The sequence below is a fragment of the Dermochelys coriacea genome, chromosome 2, assembly GCF_009764565.3.
Source record: "Dermochelys coriacea isolate rDerCor1 chromosome 2, rDerCor1.pri.v4, whole genome shotgun sequence".
Classification (NCBI taxonomy): Eukaryota; Metazoa; Chordata; order Testudines; family Dermochelyidae; genus Dermochelys; species Dermochelys coriacea.
The window spans coordinates 271448488-271475074 of NC_050069.1; the positions used below are offsets into that span (position 1 = coordinate 271448488).

Consider the following 26587-nt stretch of genomic DNA (forward strand, 5'->3'; position numbering starts at 1 on the left):
ACAGATCATCCAGTCTGACTCCTGCCTAACTTCACCCACTCACCCTGCCCTGAGGCCTGCTGCTTAGCTCCTAGCCACACAGCACATGCCCCCAGGGGGTGACCCAAAGACCCCAGGGGAGGGAGGATGAGGGCAGCAGCTGCAGGATGGGCAGCTACAGCCTCACTTGGTGCAAGTCGACCGGTTCCAGCCATTCCCCCTTTTTAGGCAACAAAGGTCTCCGTGATCCTGCAGGCATGGTGCAGGCCCTGTCTTGCGGGCAGAGATGGTGCATCTCTGCTTGCTTTGTACAGTGGAGGTGGGGAGGCTTTTTACCCGAAGCACTTTGCAAGCCCAGTGGTGCCCTGCTGAAAAGCAGCCAGCTCTGGGGTGGAGCGCACCAGTGACTCCTGAGCAGCACACGCGGGGCAGTGTAAATCCATGCCCAGGCCATCCCCTGCCTGCAGGAGGAGTGTGTGGGCAGTGCCCGGGTACGGGGGTCTCCTTCCCCCAGTCACACTGCAGCGGGTTTGACCCGGCCGAGGCATGGGGAGGGCGGGGTCACTAGCCTGGTCCCAGAGCCCGATGCGGCTGGCTCCGACTCCGCTCAGCGACCCCCTCCCCGGCCCGCCCCTTCCTGCCGGAGGAGGCGCTGGGAGCGGCGGAGACAAACCCCGACCCGGCCGGGCAGCGGGAGCTGGAGGGCGGGGCCCAGGCCCGAGGCCAGGGCGATGGCCGCAGGCGGCTCTGCTCAGGTAGCGCTGGCCCCTGGCAGCCCCAGCCCAGGTGTCCGGGGAGGGGCAGGTGAATGGGGGGGAAACAGTGACCCCGATCCCTGTCCCCAGCCCATGTGTCCAGGGGGAGGACACCGTGACCCTGATCCATGCTCCCAGCCCACGTGTCCGGGGGGGGGCAGGTGAAGTGGGGGGGACAGAGACCCCAATCCCTGCCCCCAGCGCTGCAGACAGACACTGCGGCCCAATCCCCCCCGCAGTCCCGGGGCCCCACCGGCTGGGAGGGGCCATTGTCCGCCCTGGGGCTCCCCGCTCAGCTCGGGGGGTCCCGGGCCTCTCCCCTGGCCACCCCGCGGCCACCATCTTCCCTGGGGGCAGCCCACCATCTTTATTAGGGCAGCCCCCGCCCCCCACGGGAGTGGGGGCAAGAGCGGGGGGGAGGGCACCTGGGACGGGGAGGCAGGAGAGCGGGGGCGCACCTGGGAAGGGGAGGCAGGAACAGTGTGGGGGAGGGTATCCGGGGGGGCAGGAGAGTGGGGGGCACCCGGGAGGGGGAGGCAGGAACAGTGTGTGTGGGGGTATCCGGGTGGGGCAGGAGCACGGGAGGGCACCCAGGAGGGGAGGCAGGAACGGTGAGGGGGGTATCCAGGAGGGGCAGGGGGAGGCAGGAGAGTGGGAGGGGACACAGGAGGAGGCCCCCTGACCGGTCAGTTTGAAGAAAACCCCCAGGCCCAGGGGAGTGGAGATCGGGGGGAATTGCCCCCGCCCCCGGCCGGAGGAGCCCAGGCAGCCCCTGAGGCCAGGCTGGTCTCTGGGGGTCCAGGGGGCTGGTGGTTCTCTCTGCTCTCAGCGCCTGTCTCAGGACACTTGGGTTTGTCTGACATCCCCAGCTCCTGGATCTGTGTCTGGGCAGACCCCGGCTTTGGGGAGAATGGCCTGACCCCAGAGCCCCCGACAGCGAGATGCCCCCAGGCAGGATGTTTTTAACCTCTCCTGGCTTGGGGCCTGCCGGCTCTGGCCGCTGTCACTGAGGCCTTTGCTGCGGCCTTGCCTGCGGGAAGCAGCCCGGGGGCGCTGGGACAGGGAGGGAGTGGAATGGACGAGCGCTGGATTTCTCCTCTCCTGAGATCAGGCTCCAGCTCTGGGCACAAACAAAACCAGTTCAGGAGTCTGGCACCAGCCCCTGGTGGATGCTGGTCCACATCCCAAACCAGCACAACCCAAGTGTGAGTCTCCTCTCTCACCAGCTCTACCCCCGCACAACGCGCTGGCTCCACTCCGCATTCACCTGGGGCACACGCCACCTTCTTGCGCACCAAGGAGGAATTTCCCAAGCGGTGGAGAGGGCAGGCTCGGGTAGTTGTGTGACTCCCAGCAGCATTAGCCAGGGATGAAAAGGGTCCTTCCGTCCTGGGAATCTGAGCTGAGCTTTACCCACAGCGCTTTGTCCAAGCTGGTCATTCAGAGGACTAAGCCATGACCGCTAATTATTAATAATAATTATTAAATGCATTAGATTTAAATCCAGAAACCAAAATAAATGGGGCTCAGTGGGCCCCTGTGCAGGCAGAGTGAGGATGTGACTTTAAAGGGGTTTGGAACCAGTGTGAGTTCTGGGTGTATGGTTCCTGAGCTAGGGCTGTGTGCTATAACCTAATGTAATACTTAGCATCCATCTCGTGCTTTTCGCCAGTAGCTCTCCCAGTGCTTCACTAAGGGGATTTGCAATGTTGTTGCAGGTGCCGGTGGCATTTGAGGGCGTCGCAGTCTATTTCTCCCCGGAGGAGTGGGCAGCGTTAGTGGAATGGCAGAGGGAGCTGTACCAGGCTGTGATGAAGGAGAATTACGAGCTAGTGGCCTCATTGGGTGAGGCTCCTTTCCCACTCTTCGCTCAGGGCCGGGGGTATGGGACAGAGCCCGAAGATGTCAGAGCAGGTCAGCGCACATTTCACTGAGGCTCAGAAGAATCTCAGACCCTGGAAATGCTGCGCCCTGCACCCCGCTGAGAGCTCTTGGCCCTGTAGCTAGAAGGGTTTGTGTTGGACAGCAGAGATTCTCTGGGTTCTGCGCTCACTCGGTGGGCTACTTGTGGAGAAAAGGTACTGCAGAATCAGGCCCACAGACCTGATCGCAAACTGCTCTTCATAAGCCAGGGTGAACAGGCAGCCAGGAACCCAACTCATCTGGCGTTCGTCATTCACCAGGCTGCAATTCTCTCTCCCCTGCACAGGGCATCTTGGTGCCAAACCTGAGATCATCTTCCAGATGGAGCGAGGGGAAGAGCCATATGTAGGGGATCCCTGGAGCTGGAAAGAAAGAAGCACAGCCCAGAACCCCTGCTCGGGTGAGTCATGAAAATGCCAAGAGCTGGGGGAGAGATGGAGGGATGGGCCGAAACCCCAGGGAAACCACTCCAGGTCAAAGAATGTTTCAAACAATGGCTGGGCTTCCGGGGCCCTGGATGCAGTTGTGACCACTTGGAAAGGGCAGTGAAGGTGGCAAGGGGTCTAAGCAGGTTAGAGAGAGCTTCCAAAACTGGGTTGTTCCTATGGGAAGAGTTAAAGGGGAATAAGACCTTGTCTACACTACAAAATTAAGTCAACTTAAGTTATGTCAATGTACAGCCACTGCAGTAATTAAATGGCTGTTGTATGTCCACAGTACACTCCTCATGTCGGCAGTGCACATCCACGCTAGCAGTGCTTGCATCGACACAGAGAGCAGTGCACTGTGAGTGACTATCCCATTGCGCTACTCATCACCATCTAGTGCGTGGTCTTTTGGGAAGGGTTTGCAATGCCTCCTGGGCAAAAAACAGTCATGCAGGGACGACTTGTAATATGGGTTCAGCATCCCATGATGCAGTTTTCTTCATCCCGTCATTCCATGAGTATCCTGTTACATTTCACACTTCTTTCCAAAAGCCCCGCAAGCCTGTGAGTCCACCATCTCTGTGAGAATCATGGATCCTGCACTGCTCTTCAGTATTGTGCTGAGCGTTATGAGCACAACATGTCTGATCCTACAGTATTTCCAGACCTGCGAGGAATATGACAGTTCCTTGCAGGCTGCCTTGCTGTGCACCACGGAAAGAAACAATTCAAGATTGCTGTTGGCATTTACAGAGCAGTTGCACATGGTAGACCGTCGGTTCTGGACCCGAGAAAAAAGTAGTGACTGGTGGGATCACATTGTTCAGAAGATATGGGATGACAAGCAGTGGCTGCAGAACTTTTGGATGCGCAAGGCCAAATTCCTGGAACTAGGTGCGGAGCTTGCCCCAGCCCTCCAGCTCAGTGACACCAAAATGAGAGCAGCACTCTCAGTGGAAAAGCGAGTGGCGAATGTGGAAGCTTGCAATGCCAGAATGCTACCGATCAGTTGGGAATCAGTTTGGAGTTGGAAAATCCACCATGGGTGTTGCTGTGATGAAAGTGTGCAGGACCATTAATCACATCCTGCTATGCAGGGTAGTAACTCTGGGCAATGTGCAGGAAATAGTGGATGGTTTTGCAGCAATGGGGTTCCCAAACTGCAGGGGAGGCTATAGATGGCACACATATCCCTATGTTGCCCCAGACTGCCTTGCAACAGAGTACATCAACAGAAAGGGATACATTTCCGTGGTATTACAAGCGCTGGTGGGTCGCTGGGGTCGTTTCACCGAGATCAGTGCGGGCTGGTCAGGGAAGGTGCATGATGCACACATCTTTAGGAACACAGGCTCATACAGAAAGCTTCAAGCAGAGACTTTTATTCCAGACCAGAGGATTACCACTGGGGACGTGGAAATACCAGTAGTGATCCTGGGAGACCCAGCCTACCCCTTACTCCTGTGGCTCACAAAGCCATACACTGGCCACCTTGACAGCAGCAAAGAGTGGTTCAACAACAGGCTCAGCAGGGGCGACTTGGAATATGGATTCAGCATCCCACAATGCAGTTTTCTCCTTCTTTCCAAAATGTTTCTCCTTCTTTCCAAATGTTCTTATGTTTCACACTTCTTTCCAAAAGCCCCGCAAGCCTGTGCATCTGCCATCTCTGTGAGAATCATGGATCCTGCAGAATGACTGTTGAATGTGCCTTCGCCTGTTTGAAAGGGCGCTGGTGCTGTATACTCACGAGAATAAATCTCAGTGAAGACAATATTCTCACGGTCATAGCTGCCTGCTGTGTACTTCATAATATCTGTGAAGCAAAAAGAGAAAAGTTTCCACAGGGGTGGAGTGCAAAGGTGGATCGGCTGTCTGCTGATTTTGAACAGTCAGATACCACAGCTATAGGAAGAGCTCAACAGGGAGCTATACATTTCAGGGAGGCTTTGAAGGAGCATTTTAACAATGAACCATGGTAATTTGTGGTACTGTACTGTGCTGTGCCTAGCATAGTTTTTTTGCACCCTCCTATGAACCTTATAATGGACATTGTAACTTTGCAATGTTATATTAGCTGTGTGTGCTAATATAACATTGCAAATGCACCTATGGCTATTATCTATGAATGTTAGCTGTAGCCACTGTTATGTCATAGACAAATAAAGATGAATTAAGTTTCCATAAATGGACTTTCATTTCACAGCCATGCAAACATACCTATTAAAACCCGAAAGAAACAGGGAAAAGTACAGTAGAACCTTAGTGACGAACACCAGAGTTACGAACTGACCAGTCAACCACACGCCTCATTTGGAACTGGAAGTACACAATCAGGCAGTAGCAGAGACAAAATAAGAAATAAAAAAGCAAATACAGTATAGTACAGGAAAAGCTGTGTTATCTGGCACTTTACCAACTGGAAAGCTCTATAAAGCAGAGTGACGGCGTGGGAAGGATTGACCTGGGGATGTTGAGGGGGAGTTTCACTGGTACTGTCTGCATTGGTGATGGGATATCAGGGGGTGACTTTACTTGAGGGATGATACCTGAGCAGGTAACCTGAGCCCAGGATGGGGATGAAGCCAGGTGACCCCACCTTCAGCCTGGAAAACTGGACAAAGATTGGAGGAGGAGTCGGGGAGAGGCTGGGTGAGACTGCTGGAGGGGGTTTCAGTTTGGAGCTGGCTGGGGAAATGGAGGGAGGCCCAGATGGGGCTCTGGCCTCCCTGCCACCCAAGACAGACCTGACTGAGGGGTCCTGTTCTCTGTACCTACAAGCTCTGTTTTAGACCATGTTCCTGTCATCTAATAAACCTTGTTTTACTGGCTGGTTGAGAGTCACACCTGACTGCAGAGTTGGGGTGTAGGGCCCTCTGGCCCCCCAAGGAGCCCCGCCTGGGCGGACTTTCTGTGGGAAGCGCACGGTGTGAGAAGAGGATGCCAAATGCTCTGCAGTCAGACTCAGGAAGGTCAAAGCTGTGTAAGCTTCTTGCCCTGGAGACAGTCTGCTCACAGAAAGGAGGCTTCCCCAGAGTCCTGACTGGCTTGGTATGAAGTAGTTCCAGAGTATCGCCCAGGGACTCCGTGACAACCAGCATTTCTGATCTTCATTGAAAGTCAAGTTTATAGTCTGGTTGGCGCAGGGCCAGTAGGCTCCCTACCTGGCTCCACATGGCTCCCCGGAAGCGGCAATATGTCCCTGCTCCTCCTAGATGGAGGAACAGCCACGAGGGGTTCAGAATGGGGGAGCGGGTGCGTGGTGCGGATGAGTGAGTTTGGGTGCGGGAGGGGGCTCGGGGCAGGGGTTGGGGCACTGAACTGGGTGCGGGGTGTTGGATCCAGGCGGGGCTTACCTCGGGCGGCTCACCGCAAGCAGTGACATGTCCCTGTTGATCCTAGGTGGAGGCGGGGCTAGGCAGCTCTGCGCGCTGCCCCCGCCTCACCCTGAGCTCTGGCTCCACAGCTCCCATTAGCCGGGAGCTGCCCAAGGTGAGTACCACCCAGATTCGGCACCACGCACTCCCTCCTGTACCCCAATCCTCTACCCTGAACCCCCTCCCACACGCAAACTCCCTCCCTCTTAATTAACTGGAATTTTTTTACTTACCGGCACCCCCCATCCTCCCAACATGCTGGATAACAAAGCTTTTACTGTACTGTATTAAACAAAAACTATTAAAAAAATAAAGGGAAAACAGCATTTTTCTGCTGCACAGTAAAGTTTCAAAGCTGTATCAAATCAATGTTCAGTTGTAAACTTTTGAAAAAACAATCCTAATATTTTGTTCAGAGTTACAAACAACCTCCATTCCTGAGGCATTTGTAACTCTCAGGTTCTACTGTATCTTTAAAGGGGAAAGAACAGTGATTTCACAAACACACACACCAACCATGTCTCTCACAGGTCAGTATACTTGTGGCTTTCCTTGTGTTTACTCTCCTGAGGGGTGTAGTGGTAGGGGTACTGCTGTGGGCCGGAAAGATACGTGGAATGGGGCGGTGTAGGGAGGCCCTGGAATGCAGTTCTCTATGGGCTGCAGGGGAAGGTGAGCACGGATGTCTTCAGCCTGAAGTTCAGTCGGAGACTGCAGCATGTCTGTTTGCTCCCTGAGAAGCGCTATTATCTCCTGCGTCCCGTTTCTCCTGTCCTTGCTATCCCTCTGCATTTTGTCATCGAGCGTCATCCTCCAAGCCCTCTGCTCTCAATCCAAAGCACCAGAGGCTTGCAGGACATCCAGGAACATGTCTTCCCTTGTCCTCTTCTATCTTCTCTTTATCTGGCCTAGGCACACCACTGGTGTGGATGGAGAGACCCTCAAGGCCAATTTGCAGCTGCTGAAGACACGGAGGTTCTGTTGTGAGTGCATTCATCCCCTTGATCCACACAAGGCACAAGCATAACATTCTCACTTCCCCTTGGGATGCAGAGAGCATGGCAGCAGTCCCAGTCATGGTGAGTTCAGCCTGGAGTAGAGGGGCTAGTTGGAGCAATAAGTGGGGTAGCTAACAGGTATTAGTATATGTGGCTAGGGCAATTGAACTGAATACTGGCAGTGTGTCCCACAGTAGGTGGTGATTTTAGCTGATATCTCGCTCCTGAGGGTAACGGAGGCTGAAAAGGAACAGCTCCTGCACGTGTTCGGCTGCAGATGGGGTCCATACGCTGCTAGCCTGTGTGCTGCAATGGTGCCTGCTGAAGTAATTGCCACTTCATGGCACACCCTGGTGCGCACAAACTATTCTGCAGGACGCCCTCTGCCTAACTGTACAGGGGAATGAGAAGCAGATAGCAACTCTATCTCTCTTGGATATTTCACTATCTCTAGTACATGAGCAGATGTATCCCTGCAATACTGAAACAAACAACGCTACGCAGTTTTGTCGACAAAACACTGGAGGTGTACACTCTACAATGCTCCTCCCACTAATTTAACTCTCCAATGCTCATCCTCACTGCTCCGGTCAGCCATTCGAACTCCACTGCCCAGTACCCAGGTACGCAGGCATCCACTCCTCCCCCTTTAAAGGACCAGGATTTTTTGAAATTCCACTTCCTGTTTGCTTGGCGTGGACTGCTCACATCGCAACTTCCCAGCTGACCATGGAGGCTCCATGCACTAAACAATCTCCCAATGGAGTACACCAGTTTTGTTGGATCTGCTGGCTCTGTGGGGAGAGGAGGCTGTGCAGTCCCAGCTCCACTCCAGCCATAGGAACTTCAGTACCTACAGTCAGATTTCTCATGGCATGTTGGAGAAGGGTTATGAACAGGATGTGCATCAGTCCTATGCGAAGATCAAGGAGCTGAAGCAGGTGTACCTGATGGCAAAGGAGTCAAACAGTCACTCTGGCACTGCGCCAAAGATCTGCCACTTCTATAAGGAGCTGAATGCCATCCTCGGCAGCAACCCCACCTCCACCATCAAGAGCCCAATGGATACTTTAAGGGGGCTGGAGACAGTGGCCAGTGGACACAACCCTGAGGATGAACTGGTGGACAAGGAAGCGGAGTTGGAGGATGATGGGATGGGTGACAGAGTTGTCCAGTACCATGGTGAGCCAGGACCTCTTCTCAGCCCTGGATGATTCAGTCCCAGCACTCCGGCGCTCATGATGCAGAAGAGGGGAGCTCTGGTAAGTGCTAATTTTGAGTTGATACTGTTTGGTTACATGAGGTAGAGCTGTCCTTTGTGTCGTAATATGCTAGAAGTGGGTTAAGGGATAGAAATATACAAAACTAGCTGTGTTGGCATCTGCTTCATTGTCCCCCGTGAAGCTACGCAGTGGGGGCCCTGTGGAACACTGTGTTAATGCACACAGAGATTTCACGGGAATCCTCCAGAGAGATCTTCAGGAAACTTTTGTGGAGGTACTTGCCAGTCCTCTGCGGAAGGTTCCTTGGCAGAGCTGCTTTGTTCCTTCCCCCACTGTAGGAAACTTACCCACACCAATTGGCAATAACTTGTGTAGGGACCAAAGCAGCACATAGGTGAGCAGCATAGGGACCCAGTGTGAAGCCGCATGCAGGAGATGCATCCTTGCTTACCCTCAGAAGTGCGATATTGGCATCAATGACCCCGCCTATGCAAAATGGTGGAAGAATTTACAATGTTATCCCTAGTCGTTTGCTATGATCCCCTTAAACTACCTAGACCTTTTGCCCCATCTTGATCGCCTTCTCCCTCCCCCCAGGCCGAACTCATCAGGTTTAGGGCATTCTCTCAGTTGCGTGCTTGCCAAGGGACAATGAGAAAGAGGTGTATTTTACTACTATGATTCAATGCTGTGAGTGCACTACCAGTCATGCCTATGTTTATTGTGCTTCTGCAGATGTGGCCTTTAGGGGAACCCCCTACATACTGACGGAGCGACTCTGCCAGATAAGTAAGCAATCCAGGAAGAGCAAGGAGGACATGTTTTTGGAGGTGCTCCAATCCTCTGATACTGCAGATCAAGAATACAGGGCGTGGAAAGAGACAATTAATGAAAATTTAAAAATAGATAGGCAGGAGAGGATGCAGGGCCAGGAGCAAATTTTAGTGGTTCAGGAGCAGATGGAGTGTGATGTAGGAGCAAAAGGAGACGCTGAAGTCCCTAATCGCGCAACAGGCAGAACACATGCGTGTTCAGACACACACACCCTGCAAAACATACAGAACCACTTGCTATGTCCTCCCCAAACTCCTCCCACATATTCCTTACATCTTCCCTGCCCATCGCAGTACCTCTTTCGCACCACCCCTTCGGACAGCTTCCCAAATGATAGTTATAGTTACACACAGCTATGAGAGTCTCCATCACAAGAGTGCTCCTCTCAGTGTTATATCCTTTTCAACAAAGCTTTTTCTCTGTGTTGGTTATTACGGTTTAAGAAAAAAAGTACTCTCTGAAAGATAATCAATCTTTATGTGTCTCCTACACACTGTGGTTGCTGCTGGAATTAATACACACTGGCAACTGGCACATTTGCAGACTACACATCGTGGTCAGAAAGCAATCATCAACATTTTCATTGAAGGCAGAAAGTTAACAAAGCATGGCAGAATGCTTTATAGAAAGACACATTACTGGAGCTCATTGTCAAAATGGTGCCTCAAAGCCTCCCTGATTCCAATAGCGCCACCTCCCATTGTGCCCCTCTAATAGCCTGGGTATCTGGCAGCTCAAAATCAGCTACCAGGCGATCCGCCTCCACACTCCACCCCAGGGGGAAATTTTCACCCTTAGCCTCATAAATGTTATGCAGCGCACAGAGGCTGCTGTGACCATGGGAATATTTTCCTCATTTAGGTCTAATCTGCCATAAAGGCAGCGTCAGCAAGCTTTTAATCTGCCAAATGCACATTCAGTAGTCATTCTGTACCTGTTCAGACTATTCTTGAAGTGCTCCTTGCTGCTGTCCAGGTTTCCCTTGTCAGGCTTCATGAGCCCTGGGAGTAAGGGGTACGCTGGGTCTCCCAGGATCACATGGACATTTCAACATCCCCCATTGGAATCTTCTGGTCTGGAAAAAAAGTCCCTGCTTGCAGCTTTCTGTTCAAGCCAGCGTTCCTGAAGATGCATGTGACATGACCTTCCTGGACCACTCCGCATTGATGTTAGTGAAACAACCTTGGTGATTCACAAGCACCTGCAATACTGTAGAGAAGTAGCCTTTTCTATTGATGTACTCCATCGCAAGATGGTTTGGGGCCAAAATTGGGATATGCATTCCGTCTGTTGCCCCGCTACAGTTAGGGAATCCTATTGCTGCAAAGCCATCTGCTATGTCATGTACATTTCCAAGAGTCACGGTCCTTTGTAGCAGGATACAATGAATGGCCCTGTACACTTATGTGAACGCAATGCCCACGGTGGACTTCCTGACTCAAACTGATTCACAACTGACCAATATCAGCCTGGAGTTGCCAGCTTCCACACGGCAATCGCCACATGCTTCTCCATCGAGAGGGCAGCTCTCATTTTGGTGTCCTTACGCCGCAGGGCTGGGGTGAGCTCTGCAACACAGTGCCTGGAAGGTGGCTTTCCGCATCCGAAAGCTCTGCATCCCAGACCTGCATAACGATGCAATCCCACCACTCAGTGCTTGTTTCCTGGGCTCAATAGCAATGGTCCACTGTGTGCAGCTGCTCTGTGAATGCCAAAAGTAATCTGGTGTTGTTTCTTTTCATAGCACACAGCAGGACAGGCACCATGGATTCCTATTCAGATTTGAAGCTCATGAGATACTGCATGATCAGCCACATTGTGTTCATAACACTGACTACAAGAGTAGAGAGCAGTGCAGGATCCATGCTTTCAGGCAGAGATAGCTGGTGCACAGTATACAGGGACTGTTGAAAAATGGCACAAAGCGTAGTCAGAAGCCAATGGAAAGATGGGACAGAAAAAACTGCATCATGGGGTTTTGAGCCCACACCTATGACGCACTGCAATCCACTCTGCCTTCTCACAACTCCTAGCTGCAGAAGGTGGCGAGTTGCACAGTGGGATAGCTACCCACAGTGCACGACCTTTCACTGTTGGTGCTAGAGCACCAACTGTGGACGCGTCCCACTAACATAAGGAGCGAGGTGTGAACATGCACAAGCTGTGTAATTATAGCGGTTTATGATCATCAGTGCAACTTGTGTTAACTCTGTTATGTAGACATAGCCTGAGTACTCACCAGAGGCTCCCTCCCTTGTATCAGGCTCACCAATGCTGGACTCCTGGAAGCAGCTCGACTGCCTAGGAGTCAAAAAAGAGATCCTGGCTTGCCATGACACTGGATCCCCCTGTCGCCTGTCCTCCATACTCCTCCTGCTCTTCCTCGTCCAACACCTCATCCTCAGGGTTCACTCAGGTGGCCTGTGACTCCATCTCCCCCGAAGTATGCCCAGGGCATTTGGTGGTGGTGGTGGTGGGGCCTCCCCTGAGGATGACATGCAGCTCCTTGTAGAAGCGGCATGTCTGCAACTCTGCATCAGAACGACTATTTGCTTCCCTGGCCTTCTGGTATACCTGCTGCAGCTTCTTGATTTTCATGCGACACTGCTGTGTGTCCCTATCGTCGTCCTCCTTCATGCCCCGAGCCATCTGGCTGTAGATGTCAAAGTTCTTCTGGCTGGGTCGGATCTGTGCCGACACAGCCTCCTCTCTCCACAGACCCAGGAGATCCACATCTGCCATATTCTCTGGGCAGGAGCGTGTCTGCCATGTGGAGTCGGCATGGTTGGCTGGGCCATTGGGATGTGAGCTTTCCAGACCGAGCACAAAGGAAATGGAATTTCAAAAATTCTCAGGGCTTTAAAAGGGGAGGGGTATATACCTGTGTACCTGGCTGCCGGGCAGTGGAGTTCAAAACTGTGACGAGAACAGTCATGGTGGGGCATTGTGGGACACTTCCTGGAGGCCATTAAAGTCAACGTAAGCAACACAGTGTCTACACTGCCACTGTGTGGACCTAAGCACTGCGCCTCTCCTGGAGGTGGATTTATTAGGTTGGTGTCGCAGACGAGATAAAGTGGCAAGAGAAATATTTTAGTGTAGACATGTACACAGTTAGGCTGAAATAAGCTGCCTTATGTCGACCTAACTCTGTCGTGTAGAGAAGGCCTAAGACTGAGGGGTCTGGTGAAAGCCAGCCAGCCCCTCTGTCCCTACACAGGTTCTTTCCACCCTCTGGTTCAATCCCTCATGATTTCCCTGCGCTAGGCCCAGCTGAGCAATCTCGGTTTCACATCAATTCTAAACTGAGTCTCAGCAGCACAGAGCAAACACGGTTCACAAACACTGCCGAGTATTCCAGGGGGCTTCCAAATGTGTCTAGAGCCACGCTGCTCTATGAAAAAAGAAAAGGAGGACTTGTGGCACCTTAGAGACTAACAAATTTATTAGAGCAAATTTATTGGAGAGGACTGGCGACGGAAACGGCGGGTAGCGGAAAATGCGCCGACTGTAACGTCAGCCTCCAAGGGACCCTCACGTCTGACTTCAGAGACCTGCCCCAGGACGCTTCCCAGAGCAGAGCTGTTAGAAACACCTCCAGCCTCGGCGTAACACCCCCCGGGCTGGGTAGGGGCGGGGTGACACCGGCCAAGCCCTGGGCCCCGCCGCGGGCTGCCCGTCCCGTCGGGCGGAAGGGGGGGCCCGGGAGCGGGGCCCCCCCGCGGGCTGCCTGTCCCGTCGGGGGGGGAAGGGGGGCCCGGGAGCGGGGCCCCCCCGCGGGCTGCCTGTCCCGTCGGGGGGGGAAGGGGGGCCCGGGAGCGGGGCCCCCCCGCGGGCTGCCTGTCCCGTCGGGGGGGGAAGGGGGGCCCGGGACCTGGGCCCCCCCGCGGGCTGCCCGTCCCGTCGGGCGGAAGGGGGGGCCCGGGAGCGGGGCCCCCCCGCGGGCTGCCTGTCCCGTCGGGGGGGGAAGGGGGGCCCGGGAGCGGGGCCCCCCCGCGGGCTGCCTGTCCCGTCGGGGGGGGAAGGGGGGCCCGGGAGCGGGGCCCCCCCGCGGGCTGCCTGTCCCGTCGGGGGGGGAAGGGGGGGCCCGGGAGCGGGGCCCCCCCGCGGGCTGCCTGTCCCGTCGGGGGGGGAAGGGGGGCCCGGGACCTGGGCCCCCCCGCGGGCTGCCCGTCCCGTCGGGCGGAAGGGGGGGCCCGGGAGCGGGGCCCCCCCGCGGGCTGCCTGTCCCGTCGGGGGGGGAAGGGGGGCCCGGGAGCGGGGCCCCCCCGCGGGCTGCCTGTCCCGTCGGGGGGGGAAGGGGGGCCCGGGAGCGGGGCCCCCCCGCGGGCTGCCTGTCCCGTCGGGGGGGAAGGGGGGGCCCGGGAGCGGGGCCCCCCCGCGGGCTGCCTGTCCCGTCGGGGGGGGAAGGGGGGGCCCGGGAGCGGGGCCCCCCCGCGGGCTGCCTGTCCCGTCGGGGGGGGAAGGGGGGGCCCGGGAGCGGGGCCCCCCCGCGGGCTGCCTGTCCCGTCGGGGGGGGAAGGGGGGCCCGGGACCTGGGCCCCCCCGCGGGCTGCCCGTCCCGTCGGGCGGAAGGGGGGGCCCGGGAGCGGGGCCCCCCCGCGGGCTGCCCGTCCCGTCGGGGGGGAAGGGGGGGCCCGGGAGCGGGGCCCGGCGCAGGGGCTGGGGGCGGGGCGGGAGGGGCCGGGCACGTGGCGCCTGGGCCGCGGCCTGAACGGCCATAGAGCGCGGGCTCCGCCAGGGAGCAGAGCGGCGCCGAGCCATAGAGCGGCGCTGGGCGGGCTAGAGGGGCCGCCCGGGATCCGAGGTCGGTTGGCGGGTCGGGGCTCCGACCCGCGGCAGCGCGAGACCCTGCGCGAGCGCTGGGGAACCCTGGGGGCGAGCAGAGCCCTGGGGCGTTGCCATGGGGACGGGGGGCGCTCGGGTGAGGCGGCGCCTGGGGCGTTGCCATGGGGACGGGGGGCGCTCGGGTGGGGGGCCGCCTGGGGCGTTGCCATGGGGACGGGGGGCGCTCGGGTGGGGGGGCGCCTGGGGCGTTGCCATGGGGACGGGGGGCGCTCGGGTGGGGGGCCGCCTGGGGCGTTGCCATGGGGACAGGGCTCCAGCTGATCACTCCGAGTCGTCCTGGCTCTCCCTGCAAGGTGCTGTCGTGGAGCCATCCGGGCCCTACCCCCATGTGCAGCGTCTCCCCGGGGTGCTGTCATGGCGACTGCCTGGCCCAGTTCTGTATCCCCCAGGGCCCCACCACTGGGTCATCTTGGAGATTCTGCCCACACCAGCCCAGCTCCAGGGGCACCAAGGGCGACAACTTCAGGGGTTGAGCCCCCGCCTTGCTCCACAGGGTGACGTGAGATTAGCCACTACAGGCACCCTAGACATGTGCGTTGAAACCCCACAACGAGGTGGGCGGCAGACCCAGCATACAGCGGAAGTGTCACCGCACTGATCAGTCATGTGGCTGCAGAGACCTTGCCCAGTGCATACCCTGCAAAGTGGGTATTGCCCAGAGCAGATACTAGCTCAGGGGAAAGAACTGTATTTTGCTTGGAGCTGAAGTTGAGAACAATTCTGATTAAATTGGAAGGCAGCGTGTTATGTCCAGGTAAAGTCAGTGTGATCACTGCAGATGGCAAACAGCAATTCAGGGAATGCACCTGACACTTTTTATAGACTCTAAGTCCAGAGGGGACTATCATGATCATCTACTCTGACCTGAACATTGCAGGCCGCAGAACCTCGCCCACCCGCTCTTGTAATAGACCCCTAACCTCTGGCTGAGTTACTGACGTCCTCACATCATGATTTAAAGACTTCAAGTTACAGAGAATCCACCATTTACACTAGTTTATAACTGCAAGTGACCTGGGCCCCATGCTGCAGAGGAAGGTGAAAACCCTCCAGGGTCTCTGCCAATCTGACCTAGGGGAAAATTCCTTCCTGACACCAAATACTGTGATCAGTTAGACTCTGAGCATGTGGGCAAGACCCACCAGCCAGACATGTGGGAGAGAATTCTTGGTAGTAACTCAGCCCTTGCCAACTAGTGTCCCGTCACTGGCTGTTGGAGATATTTGCTGCTAGCAGTTGCAGATCGGCTCCATGCCATTGTAGGCAGTCTCATCATACTGTCCCCTCCATAAACTTACCAAGCTCAGTCTTGAAGGCAGTTCTGTTTTTTGCCCTCAGTGCTCCCCTGGGGAGTCTGCTCCAGAACTTCACTCCTCTGATGGTCAGAAACCTTCATTTAATTTCAAGCCTAAACTTATTGATGCCCAGTTAGTATTCATTTATTCTTATGTCCACATTGGCGCTTAACTTAAATAACTCCTCTCCCTCCCAGGTCTTTCTGTATCATTGGTGAAATATTCTGTACTTTTAACTCCATTGTTACTGGTTAAAATAGCATTGTTGTGGGTATGTGTAACTGGCCAAGATGGTGCTCTGCAGCAGGGTGTGAGCATCCTATAACACTTCAGTACAGATCAGGGCCTCCCTGGGATACGGGGTGTCTGATTCCAAGCACCCCACGCCTGCTCTGGAGAGTTTGCCACCAGTGGGAGGCAACACAAAGCAGCTTGTAACATTTTTACATAGGGAGAAATGTTATTGGACTAGTAGAGGGTGTCTTGTTATTGGAGGAAGATGGAAAATCCCCTTCACACAAAACCCATCGCTGTTTGTGCTAGAAGAATCAGGAGTCTTTCAAAACCCTGCCCGAGTGCCACAAAACCCACTGGAGCCAGTAAGGCAGAAACCATGCAATTAGGTCCCTTAGTCCTTGCCACCATTCTCACCTGATTGACATTCCCGCACCAATGGGGCTGGCTTAAGGCACTCCGGGGCCCTCAGCCCATCTCCTCCTGGGAGTCCCTCATATACAAGAAGACCTGGTCCAAGCCCGTCAGCAGGAGCCTGCTCAGCCCTGGTGATGGTGGTGAGGCCCATGGTTCCCTCCCCAGCACGCATCAGCGACTCCTCCCCCTTCTGGAGGCTGTCTGCAGGCTCAGGCAGACATTTGGACCAGCTACACTCTTCATGTTTTCAAGCTTTTCTTCACAACAGTGAGGGCTAGGAACACAATTTAAAAAACCAGCCAAACACACAAACAACCAGCCATGATTCTGATGCCAGCGTGTGACTCCGGGAACCAGACCCTGAGGCAAGGGCCTATACTGCCTATGCCTTAATCCAGCCCTGCTCACAGAGTGTAGGTGTGAGACACAACCCAGGCCTCCTCCTCCTCCCCCCCTTCCCAAGTGGTTTGTACCAGGAAGGCACAGGCTGTGGAGATTCTAGGAGCGGGGCAGCCAGCAGCCTCTGCAGGGTGTGGAGGAGGCAGGCAGCTGAGACCCTTCAGGAGCAGGGGAGAGCCAGGGCTGCTGGATCCAAGCTTCCAAAGGGAGCAACTCAAAGCAAGCCTGCCCAACCCCAGTCCTTGATCCCAGGAACCCGTTCCCCTGCTACACCAGCCACTCTCCCCTGTGCCCCCAGGAGCAGACTGCAGCGGTTAGCTCCTCATCCTTGGAGCTCGTCGTGTGCTGAAGGGGGGCCAGTTCATGGCTGTTTGTTTCTGGCGTAAGGGATCATTGGGAATGTTTGGTTTGTTTACAGGATGTTCAGTGAGACTGAAAGCTGCTCTGGACCCACAGGCAGCCCCAGCCTGCCGTTCCAGGGAGTCTCCTAGCTTTTGCTCAGGGAGCTGGGGTGCTCTGCTTTCTGCTGTTCCCACGCTGCACTGTAACGACCAGCTGCAGCCATGCGACGGAGAGGCCACTTCAATGCACGGAAGAAACGCGCAGCGCGGCGCCACTACTACAACCTGCCCAAGGAGACCACGAGAGCAGCCAAGGCTCTCGCAGGTACGGCCTGATCCTTTGCTCGGAGGCGGGCATGGGGCAGGACGCAGGAAAGGCATTTGCCTGCTGCTTTGGAAAGAGTGACACCTCCCAGTGCAAAGCGATCAATGGGGCCTCATCCTGCTGGGCACCCTTGTCCCTTGTGGACTTCATTGGGAGTTGAGGGACTTGGCACCCCAGAGGACCAGGCCTGGGCAGGCTGTGCCCAGTTGGTGGCAATGCATAAGAGAACATGGGAGCCTCATGCTGCGTGTGATTTCTGCTGGGTATGATGTGCCATGACCCACCTCTGTCTGTGCATGTGCAGGCACTCCTCCGGCACCAGGGTGTCCTGGGGCTGGGTGTGAAGCCATCCAGCGTGTGCAGGGTGTGCCCCAGAGCTCCCAGTACAGGCATGGAAAATGCTGTTAAACCCCCAGAGAAAACTTGCATTAAGCTGGAGCTCAGCTTGAGAGCACGTATCGGTAATGCAGGGTGAAATCCACCCCAGCATGATGTTGTTTTCCCCACACCAGGTACTACAAACCCCTGCCTGAAATCCAAGCATGCTAATGTAGGGACACCCAGAGAGCCCCGGAGTGGAGCTGTGCAGTAATCATGGGCTATGATTAACGTGTTCCACTTTGTCTCTGGACTAGATGAAACTGACCTAGGTGAGACCTCGCGGCCAGAGCACTGGACTGGGGCTTGGGAGAAGTAGCATCTGTTCCCAGCCCTGCCTTGGGCAAGTCATCTCCCTCTGCCTTCATTTCCGCAATCTAGGAAAGGCGCTTTGTACAAGGCTTTGAGCTCTGTGTTGGAAAGTGCCAGTAAAAGCTAGGTAGGATCAGGAGTTTTTTCTCCTGGGGTCTCTCCATGCACGCACACACGTACCTACAGTTATTCCTGCACACAGGGGCCAGGATCAGTGGGACTCGCGTGACTCAGCCCCAGCAGTGGGGGAGCTGGCATCTCAGGGGCTCATTCCTGACTCTGTCCCAACAGCAGCTGCAGAGCAGCCAGTCAAAGAGGAGCCATCGGAGGAGGAGTGCGCCATGTGCTGACTCCCTCTGCCCAGGGAGGTGAAGGTGGAGCAGGACAAGGAGTGCACAAGGTGTGAGGAGAGCTTTCACCAGCGGGCCGAGCTGCTGGCACACAAGCAGACCCACGAGCAGAAAGTGCTGCTGATTTGCACGGAGTGCGGCCGGAGCTTCTCCTGCCCCAACAGCTTCATGCTGCACCAGCGCCTGCACAGCGGGGAGATGCTGCAGAAGCCCTACATCTGCCCGCAGTGTGGCCGCACCTTCAGCTACAAGACCAGCCTGGGGGTGCACCTGCGTGCCCACATGGGCGAGCGCCCCTTCATGTGCCCCTCCTGCAGGAAGAGCTTCAAGAACAAGACCTATCTGGTGGTGCACCAGCGCGTGCACACCCGCGTGCGGCCCTACGCGTGCGCCCAGTGCAGCAAGAGCTTCCTGCAGAAGCGAGACTTGACGGTGCACCAGTGCGTGCACAGCAAGGAGAGTCCCTTCCCCTGCTCCGAGTGTGGCCGGCGCTTCCGCTACAAGTCGAGCCTGGCCATCCATCAGCGCGCACACACCGGCGAGCGCCCCTTCCCCTGCTCTGAGTGCGGCCGGCATTTTAAGTACAAGACCAACCTGCTGATCCACCAGCGCATGCACACCGACGAGCGCCCCTACCCCTGCCCGCAGTGCAGCAAGAGCTTCACCTGCAGCACCAACCTCATCATGCACCAGATCACCCACGACAGGCAGGGCGCCTGGCAACAGCAGGGGCCACGGGTGCCGCCGGCAGCCAGGCGGCGAGAGAGGGAGAGAGCCCACATGGCCGACCAGCCCTTCGTGTGTGCTGAGTGCGGCAAAGGATTCAAGAAGCATGGCTTCCTTATCATCCACCAGTGGATCCATTGCCCAGCGCCTGCCAGAGCTAGCACAAAGCAGGCAGCTAGGCCAGGGAAAGCCATGTGCCCCCCTCCACACCTAGCCCTCGCTCTCGACAGGGAGTAGCTTGGAGCACAGGGCACCGAGGGAGCACCTGACCACGGGACTTGCTAGCCACAAGTGAAAGGCCACAGGGTTGGGCGGGGCATGCTTGCTTTGTGCTCTACTTTAGGCTGGTGTGGCTGGGCGCAGCCACTCCCTGAGCCTCGGGCATTGTGCCCCACACTGGCTTCAGAGTGCTCTGAAATAAACCATTCCCCACACCCCAGCCTGCCTGGCATTGTGTGTTAGCCTCTGGCCGCCAGAGGACGTGACACAGCCCAGAGGCTGCCCAGGGCCTGGCCCGGCCCAGGCCCCACGCCAACTCATGCTGACAACTGACCCTACATAAGTACTCAGTAGGGTTGCCAGGCATCTGGGTTTCGACTGGAACGCCCGGTCAAAAAGGAACCCTGGCGGCTCCAGTCAGCACCGCTGACTGGCCTGTTAAACATCCGGCTGGCGGCGAAACAGGGCTAAGGCAGCCTCCCTGCCTTCCCTGGCTCTGCGTGGCTCCCGGAAGCAGCCAGCATGTTCCTGTGGCCCCTAGGCACAGGGCTAGCCAGGGAGGCTCTGCGCACTGTCCCCACTCCGAACGCCAGCTCCACAGCTCCCATTGGCTGGCTGCTTCCAGGAGCTGCACAGAGCCAGGGCAGGCAGGTACCTTAGCCCCACAGCACCGCTGTCTGGGAGCCGCCTGAGATAAGCGCCACCCAGCTGGAGCCCGCACTCTGAACCCCCTCCTGCACCCTAACTCCCTCCTGGAGCCCGCAACCCCTCCTGCACCTCAACCCCCTGCCCTGAGCCTGCTCCCACACTCAGAACCCATTGGCTCCAGGCCGCAGTCCCCTCCTACACCCCAAACCTCTCATCCCCAGCCCCACCACAGAGCCCTCACCCCCTCCCCCAGCCCAGTGAAAGTGAGTGAGGGTGGGGGAGAGAGAGCAGTGGAGGGGGATGGAGTGAGTGGGGGCAGGGCTTCAGAGATGGGGCAGGGGTGGGGCCTCGGAGAAGGGGCAGGGGGTGGGGCAAGGGTGTTCGGTTTTGTGTGATTAGGAAGTTGGCAACCCTAGTACTCAAGGCAGCTGGGCAGCTCCTGATCCCCTCCTACACAGGGTGAGCTACTGCCTCAGTGTCTCCTGGTTGGAGATCTCTGCTTGCCCCTTCCTGAATGCCCGGGTGGGCGAGTGCCAATGGGAGGTGGCAGCCGCTCATTGGCACAGGGAGCGGTAGGAGGTGGGGTTAATCAAGAAGCAAGAGACCCCAAAAAAGAAATGAGTGGGAGCCAAGGCAAAACCTACTGGGGGTGGGGAAGAGAAAGGCCTGCGGGGTGGGCTCCCTAAAAGGGGGTGCACGGTAGCCGTTCCACTGCGGGGGAGAGCCCTCCCAGGAGCAAAGAGGTGGGCACGAGTTGTTGCAGCCCCACGCTGAACCCGAGCAGCCGGGGCCGTGGTGCTGCCTTGGGCGCTGTTCCCGGCCGGGCGTGGATTTCCCCTGCCTGTTGAATCGCCAGGAGCTGCCCTGCCTGCCCTCTGCGGGTCCCGGTCCCGGTCCCGGTCCGGTGGCCCGTCCCATCCCCATGAAACCTGGCGAGGGTGGCCAATTTCCGAATGTCCTGCCCCCTGCCCCGCCCCTTCCCCCGAGGCCCCGCCCCCGCTCCTGCCGCCCGCGGGCTGACCTACAGCCAGCAGAGCCAGGCTGGGAGGCCAGGGCCGGGGCAACCCCGGCTCGGTGGTGGAGGGTGGGGCGGATTGACCCAGGGGTGTTGCAGGGGAGTTTTACTGGGGCCTGTCAGCGGGGGGCTTCACTGGAGGGACGATACCTGAGCCAGGAGGGGGGTTGGGGCCAGGTGACATCTTTTGCCCGGGAAGCTGGACAAAGGCGGAAGCAGGAGTCAGGGGGAGTCAGCTGGAGGGGGTTTGAGTTGGGAGTGGACTGGGGAAACGAAGGGAACCCCAAGGCTGGGCAGGGGCGGCAAGTTATATACACTTGTGGTGCCCAGACTCCAGCAATTTTCATCATGCCCCGGGGGTCACCCTGGGAGGCTCCCATGGCAGCAAGGGAATGAGGGAGCCTGGTCCCGGTACCAGGTTGGGTCATGGGAGATGCAGAAAATGCCAGCACGGGGCTGCAGCTGCCCCCATCTGTGTCTGCCTGGTGCTGGGTCTGGCCCCGGCTGCATGGGGGTCAGGAGCTGGAGCTGGCCAGACGTGTGATCGGGGCAATTTGTGCTGCGTTTGCTTCCAGTCTGGTTCCAGTGATCAGGGCTGGTGTCTCCGCAGGAGCCTCACCCCAGCCAGCTGGGAGCAGGGGCTGCCCTGGGCACTGAGGCAGGGAGGTGCCGTCTGAGCTTCCCGGCTGCGGCTCCGGGGAAGCAGTTTTTCTCGGGGCCAAGCCAGCTGCTCTGCGGGGCCTGGCGCAGGAATTCCACAAGGCAGTTTCCCTTGTGCGGTGGCACAGCCAGAAGCCCCCGTCCATCACGGCTCAGGCTGCCCTTAGTGCCAGGGGGCCGGATGGACCTGCAGGCCCTATGGGCAGGGAGAGGCGGGTGGGATTCTTGGGAGAGCGTCATGGGGAGGTTGGCTCCTCAGCTGCTGAGGTGCAGGACATTCAGCCCTGGGGCTGAGGTGACACCACTTCCACCCAGCTTTGGCCAGGTCCGTTCCTCACTGGCAGGGCCAGACCTCCGGCCCAGGCAGGGAACAGGAGTCCCGAAGCTGGATGGCTGCCCAGGGCCGGGGCAAAAACTGATTTCCCAGGGGCTTGGCCAGCGAGAGCTCTGGAGTGAGCAGTGCTGGGAGGGAGGGTATCGATCTACAGTCAAGCAGGCTGTGGGGTTTATTGCAAGATCACCGATTGTCTCGGTGCACCCAGGTGAACATGGGACTGGTATTTGCTTTGCAGCCCGTCAGCGGCAGTCCATGTCCCGTTAGCCCTGCAGGGAGCCACGGTGGCCAGCACAATCAGAACTCCCAGCTGTGGGGCAGCCTGGGTTATGGCTGCAGCACAGTGTCATGGACCCACAGGGTCTGCACCCCTAGCTTTGGGATGATCTCTGGTCTTCACTGTGCCAGACCCCCAGGGGGTCTCGCTCTTCCCCCAGAGTGAGCCCTCTGGACCTGCAGCCCCCCTGCTCCACCCATGGGCTCCGAGCAGAGACTTCCACAGAGACAGCCCCTGAGGGAGACTTGTGCAATTTTGAGGAGCAACGCACCGCTGCCAGTGTCCGCAGGGGTATGCAGCCACGTGGGCAAAGCCGGGTTAGTAGTCACCTGGCACCCAGCCTAGGGGCGCCTTAGGGTAGCCTGGGGCAAGGAAGGGTGAAGCAGGGTCCATCCTGGCCAGCCCCAAGCCCAGCGCGACTGGGGAACCCTTGGGTCAAGTTCTGTTACCCGCACACTCTAGGGCACGCATCTTCTGTGCGGTCAAGGCATGACCCAGTTAATTTAGGCACCCACCCTTACCCTGTTCCTAGGGCTCAGGGTGTAATTTTCTGTGGTTTGCAGGGCCTTTTCCCAGTGAAAGAGCCTTACACGGTAAAATCTTTATCCTCTATTTATTAACAGGTTTCAGAGTAGCAGCCGTGTTAGTCTGTATTCGCAAAAAGAAAAGGAGGACTTGTGGCACCTTAGAGACTAACAAATTTATTGGAGCATAAGCTTTCGTGAGCTACAGCTCACTTCATCGGATGCATTTGGTGGAAAAAACACTCTTAAGTGATCACTCTCCTTACAGTATGTATGATAAACCCATTGTTTCATGTTCTCTGTGTGTGTGTATCAATCTCCCCTCTGTTTTTTCCACCAAATGCATCCGATGAAGTGAGCTGTAGCTCACGAAAGCTTATGCTCTAATAAATTTGTTACTCTAAGGTGCCACAAGTCCTCCTTTTCTTTTTATTTATTAACAGTTACCAAAACAGACTGCACATGCTAAGCCTACAATGCTCACCACTCCCAATAAGACAGACAATCTTCCTGCGGGCCAGTCAGGATCAGGTCATCTGGGGGACTCCAGCTTCTGCACGGTGTGGTTGGCAGGGTGTTGAGGTCTGGCAGCTCTGATCTTGGGGCTGGGTCCTGGAGTTGGTTTCCAAAGAACTTCCCTTTATTTATATAAAAAGAAAAGGAGGACTTGTGGCACCTTAGAGACTAACAAATTTATTAGAGCATAAGCTTTCGTGAGCTACAGCTCACTTCATCGGATGCATTTATATAGTGCAACTTGAGTCCTGCTTAGCTGTACCTTAACCAATCATTTACTAACCAATTCTCTAACCAATCCTAGCATATTGTAAAACAATTCTTTAACCAATCAGAGCCCACCACCTTAATTGATTTACACCTAGCAAAATTACTTATGTAACAGAAACAATCAAAGAACCAGACAGATAAACCTTAGAGCAGAGGGGACCATAAAGGCACAACAATAGAAGTCAAGATTTCACACCCACAACTGTTGATAAGTGATTTCTTGCCAGACAGATTCAATCAACCAAGGTCTGCGGTAACCAGTGAAGCTCCGTTTCTTTCTCTGGGGGTGGTGGGTGCTGTTAGGACAGGATCGCTTTCAAGGGCCCAGTATTACATGGGTTTAATGCAGTTTAGGTGGCAAGTGAGGATGTGAAGGATTCTTAGCACATGGTGCTGCTGTCCTAATGTGGCTGCAGAGAAAGGCCTCAGACTATACAGGTCTGTCTGTCCGTCCATCAGCTGTCTTGTCAGACTCCCAGGTGAGCCCCGACTGCCTCCCACAGCCCCCACAGTCCTTTGTTCCTGAGCTGGGGAGATGCAGAACACGGGGTCAGGGGGTCCAGATCTCTCTGGTCAAGGGTTGCTGGGTGTGAAAGTCCCAGCCACTGCGTTTGCCAACGTCTTCTCAAGAGCTCCATCGATGAGGGGCCTAGGGCCGAAGGCAGGCAGGTGCCGTTCACACCTGTGTCTCAGCCTGCCCAGAGAGCAGACAGACCTTTCCCACCCGCCGGATAACAAGACAGCATGTAGGGGAAACTGAGGCACACCAGGCTTCATGAAAATTTTACAAAGAATTCCCACATCCAGCCCCCCACCCCACCCCAGAGGGGCAGATCTCAGCACTGGAGGAGCCTCTGTCGGCAGCCTGGCCTGAGCGGGGCTGTTCTGTTGCTGCTCAGCTCCGGGCAGCCCCTAGCATGGGTCCAGCTGCCCAGAGTCCTGGGAACAGCACCCCCCACCTGCTGTGCTTTGGACTTTGTCCTCCTTGGCCAGAGCGGCTGGGGCTGGGCCCTGGGGACCAGCCTTGCCTGGGGTAACGGGTGCCAGCTGGGCACCTCCGAGCCACCCAGCACAGGGGCTCCTCAGGGGCTGCCTGGACCCTTGACAGCTGCCCCCACCCAGGAATCATTAACAAGCCCCTGGATCGCTCTCAACCCAGCGCAGGTGGAGCCCAGCTCCCCTCCCTGCCCCTTGGAGGCTGAGAGCAGCTGGGGCCCAGCCCAGGCCTGGCAGGATGGGGAGGGGCTGCCTCCTTGGGCTCCTGCTGCAGCTTCAGGCTCCCTGTGCATGGTGAGTTCACGGCTGCCCCTCCCCATGCTCCCAGCCAATGCGCCCGGCTCCCCGTGCCCCAGCTAGGAGCAAACAAAGGGGGGGATGCAGATGCCTCCTTTTCCCCTCCTGGCCTGGCCTAGGAGGTGGCCCCAGGAGAGGTGCTGTCTGTAGCAAAGGGGGGGGGGCTCTGGGTGCTGCCCCCCCCGGACTGGCTCCAGCTCTGCTGGGTGGTGACCGCGCTGGGGTGGCCCCAGGTGGAGGTGCGGCGCCCCCCGGCGGCAGAACTCAGAGCAGCTGTTCGCCGGGGGCTCCTCTGTTAGCCACGGAGGTCAAAGCTGCGAGCAGGGAAGATGAGGCCCCAGGGGCCGGCCCTGCCAGGGACATGCCAGGGACCTGCACCCAGCCAGCTGAGCCAGAGCAGAGCTGACTCCCCCGCTGGCATCCCCACTCAATGGGGGTGACCCTCTGGCTACCCAACCCTCTTGTATTCTAGGGTCCAGCATCTGACCCCACCCCTCACACCTGGGCTACAAGCACTGAGATGCCAGCAGGGACTGGCACCCCCACAGAATCATAGAATCATAGAATCATAGAATATCAGGGTTGGAAGGGACCCCAGAAGGTCATCTAGTCCAACCCCCTGCTCAAAGCAGGACCAAGTCCCAGTTAAATCATCAGAGGGGGCCACCGCACCAGGTATGGCCCAACTCAGCTGCAGGGCCCAGTTCAGCCCTGGCCCCTCAATCACTCTTCCAACCCCCTGGTCTGCCAGTGCCCCTCACTCCCGACCCGCAGCCCCTGCTATGCCAGTGCTGGGTCACTCCTCCTGCCCTGGGTATGTGCTGTCCAGGTTCCTCCCCGGGTCGGAGTCTCAGCTCAGGTTTGCTCACTCGGGAGGGGGGACTGTTCCCCCAGATGTGCCCAGCTGTGGCAGGGGGCAGCCCTGCCCCCCTTGGAGCACCTGCGTGTCCTGGGCTGGGCCCTTCTCCTGCTGCTGCACCCTGGGCTTCTATCTCAGCCGGACCATGGGCTGTGTGCCAGGTAAGGGGGCTGCTCCCCTGGGCCTGGGGGAAGGGGGGGTCCCATGCCCCTGCCCTGGACCCCTGCCATTGCTGCATGGGGGTACCTGCCCCGTCACACTGAGTGGGCCCCCCTAGGGGCTCTGTCTCTCTTTACTTTGCCCCCAGGCCCACCAGGCCCTGGCAATGCCCGGTGAGGGGGAGGGGCCAGGGCTGGCACTGGCTGCCTGTGTCCTTCTCACCCCATAGCCAGAATGCTGCTGGCGAGGCTGGTCCCACAGCACGGTTGGGGGGGAGGTCCCTGTGTCACACGCTGCCATGTAGCCCCCGCCTTGCTGGGCTGAGCCCTCTGCTCCCACTGGGGCCCCAGTTTCCATTCTGCCTGTGACTCTTCCCCCCCCCATGTCCCACGCTGACCCCCGTTGGGCCTCTTGCTGGCAGAGGGGGGCTCTGGGACAAGGGAGCAGCTGCCTGGCCAGAGCCCCCTCAGGCTGGTGCTGAGGGTGCAGGTTCTCTGGGACGGGGTGGCTGGGCTGGAGGAGCGGGGGAGTGTATAGTATGTGGGGGAAGGGAGGGGTCCTTGCACCTGGGCTCTGTTCAGGGCAGGGAGGGAGTCTGGCTGGGGGTACCCTGTGGGCAGCCCCTGGCCCTACCAGCTCTGAGACCCCTTGTCCCGTCTTTCCCCAGCCTC

The 26587-nt window shown here is 57.3% G+C and overlaps 2 protein-coding genes across 3 annotated transcripts; both read left to right on the forward strand.

Moving 5' to 3' along the window:
* Positions 1–625: 625 nt before the first annotated feature.
* LOC122458454 (protein ZNF783-like) lies at positions 626–12474 on the forward strand. Its single transcript, XM_043507102.1, has 4 exons — positions 626–734; positions 2453–2579; positions 2944–3057; positions 11781–12474. The coding sequence occupies exons 1-4, from the start codon at positions 711–713 to the stop codon at positions 11942–11944; spliced, it is 429 nt and encodes a 142-aa protein (XP_043363037.1). The 5' UTR covers positions 626–710; the 3' UTR covers positions 11945–12474.
* Positions 12475–14235: 1761 nt separating this feature from the next.
* Positions 14236–19576, forward strand: LOC119851587 (gastrula zinc finger protein XlCGF71.1-like). Of its 2 annotated transcripts, XM_038391660.2 has the most exons (3): positions 14236–14324; positions 17129–17376; positions 18358–19576. In XM_038391660.2, the coding sequence occupies exon 3, from the start codon at positions 18585–18587 to the stop codon at positions 19377–19379; it is 795 nt and encodes a 264-aa protein (XP_038247588.1). In that variant the 5' UTR covers positions 14236–14324; positions 17129–17376; positions 18358–18584; the 3' UTR covers positions 19380–19576. The 2 variants fall into 2 exon arrangements, with proteins under 2 accessions (XP_038247588.1, XP_043363036.1); XM_043507101.1 differs by lacking the exon at positions 14236–14324 and having other exon boundaries at positions 18269–19576.
* The last annotated feature ends 7011 nt before the right edge of the window (positions 19577–26587 follow it).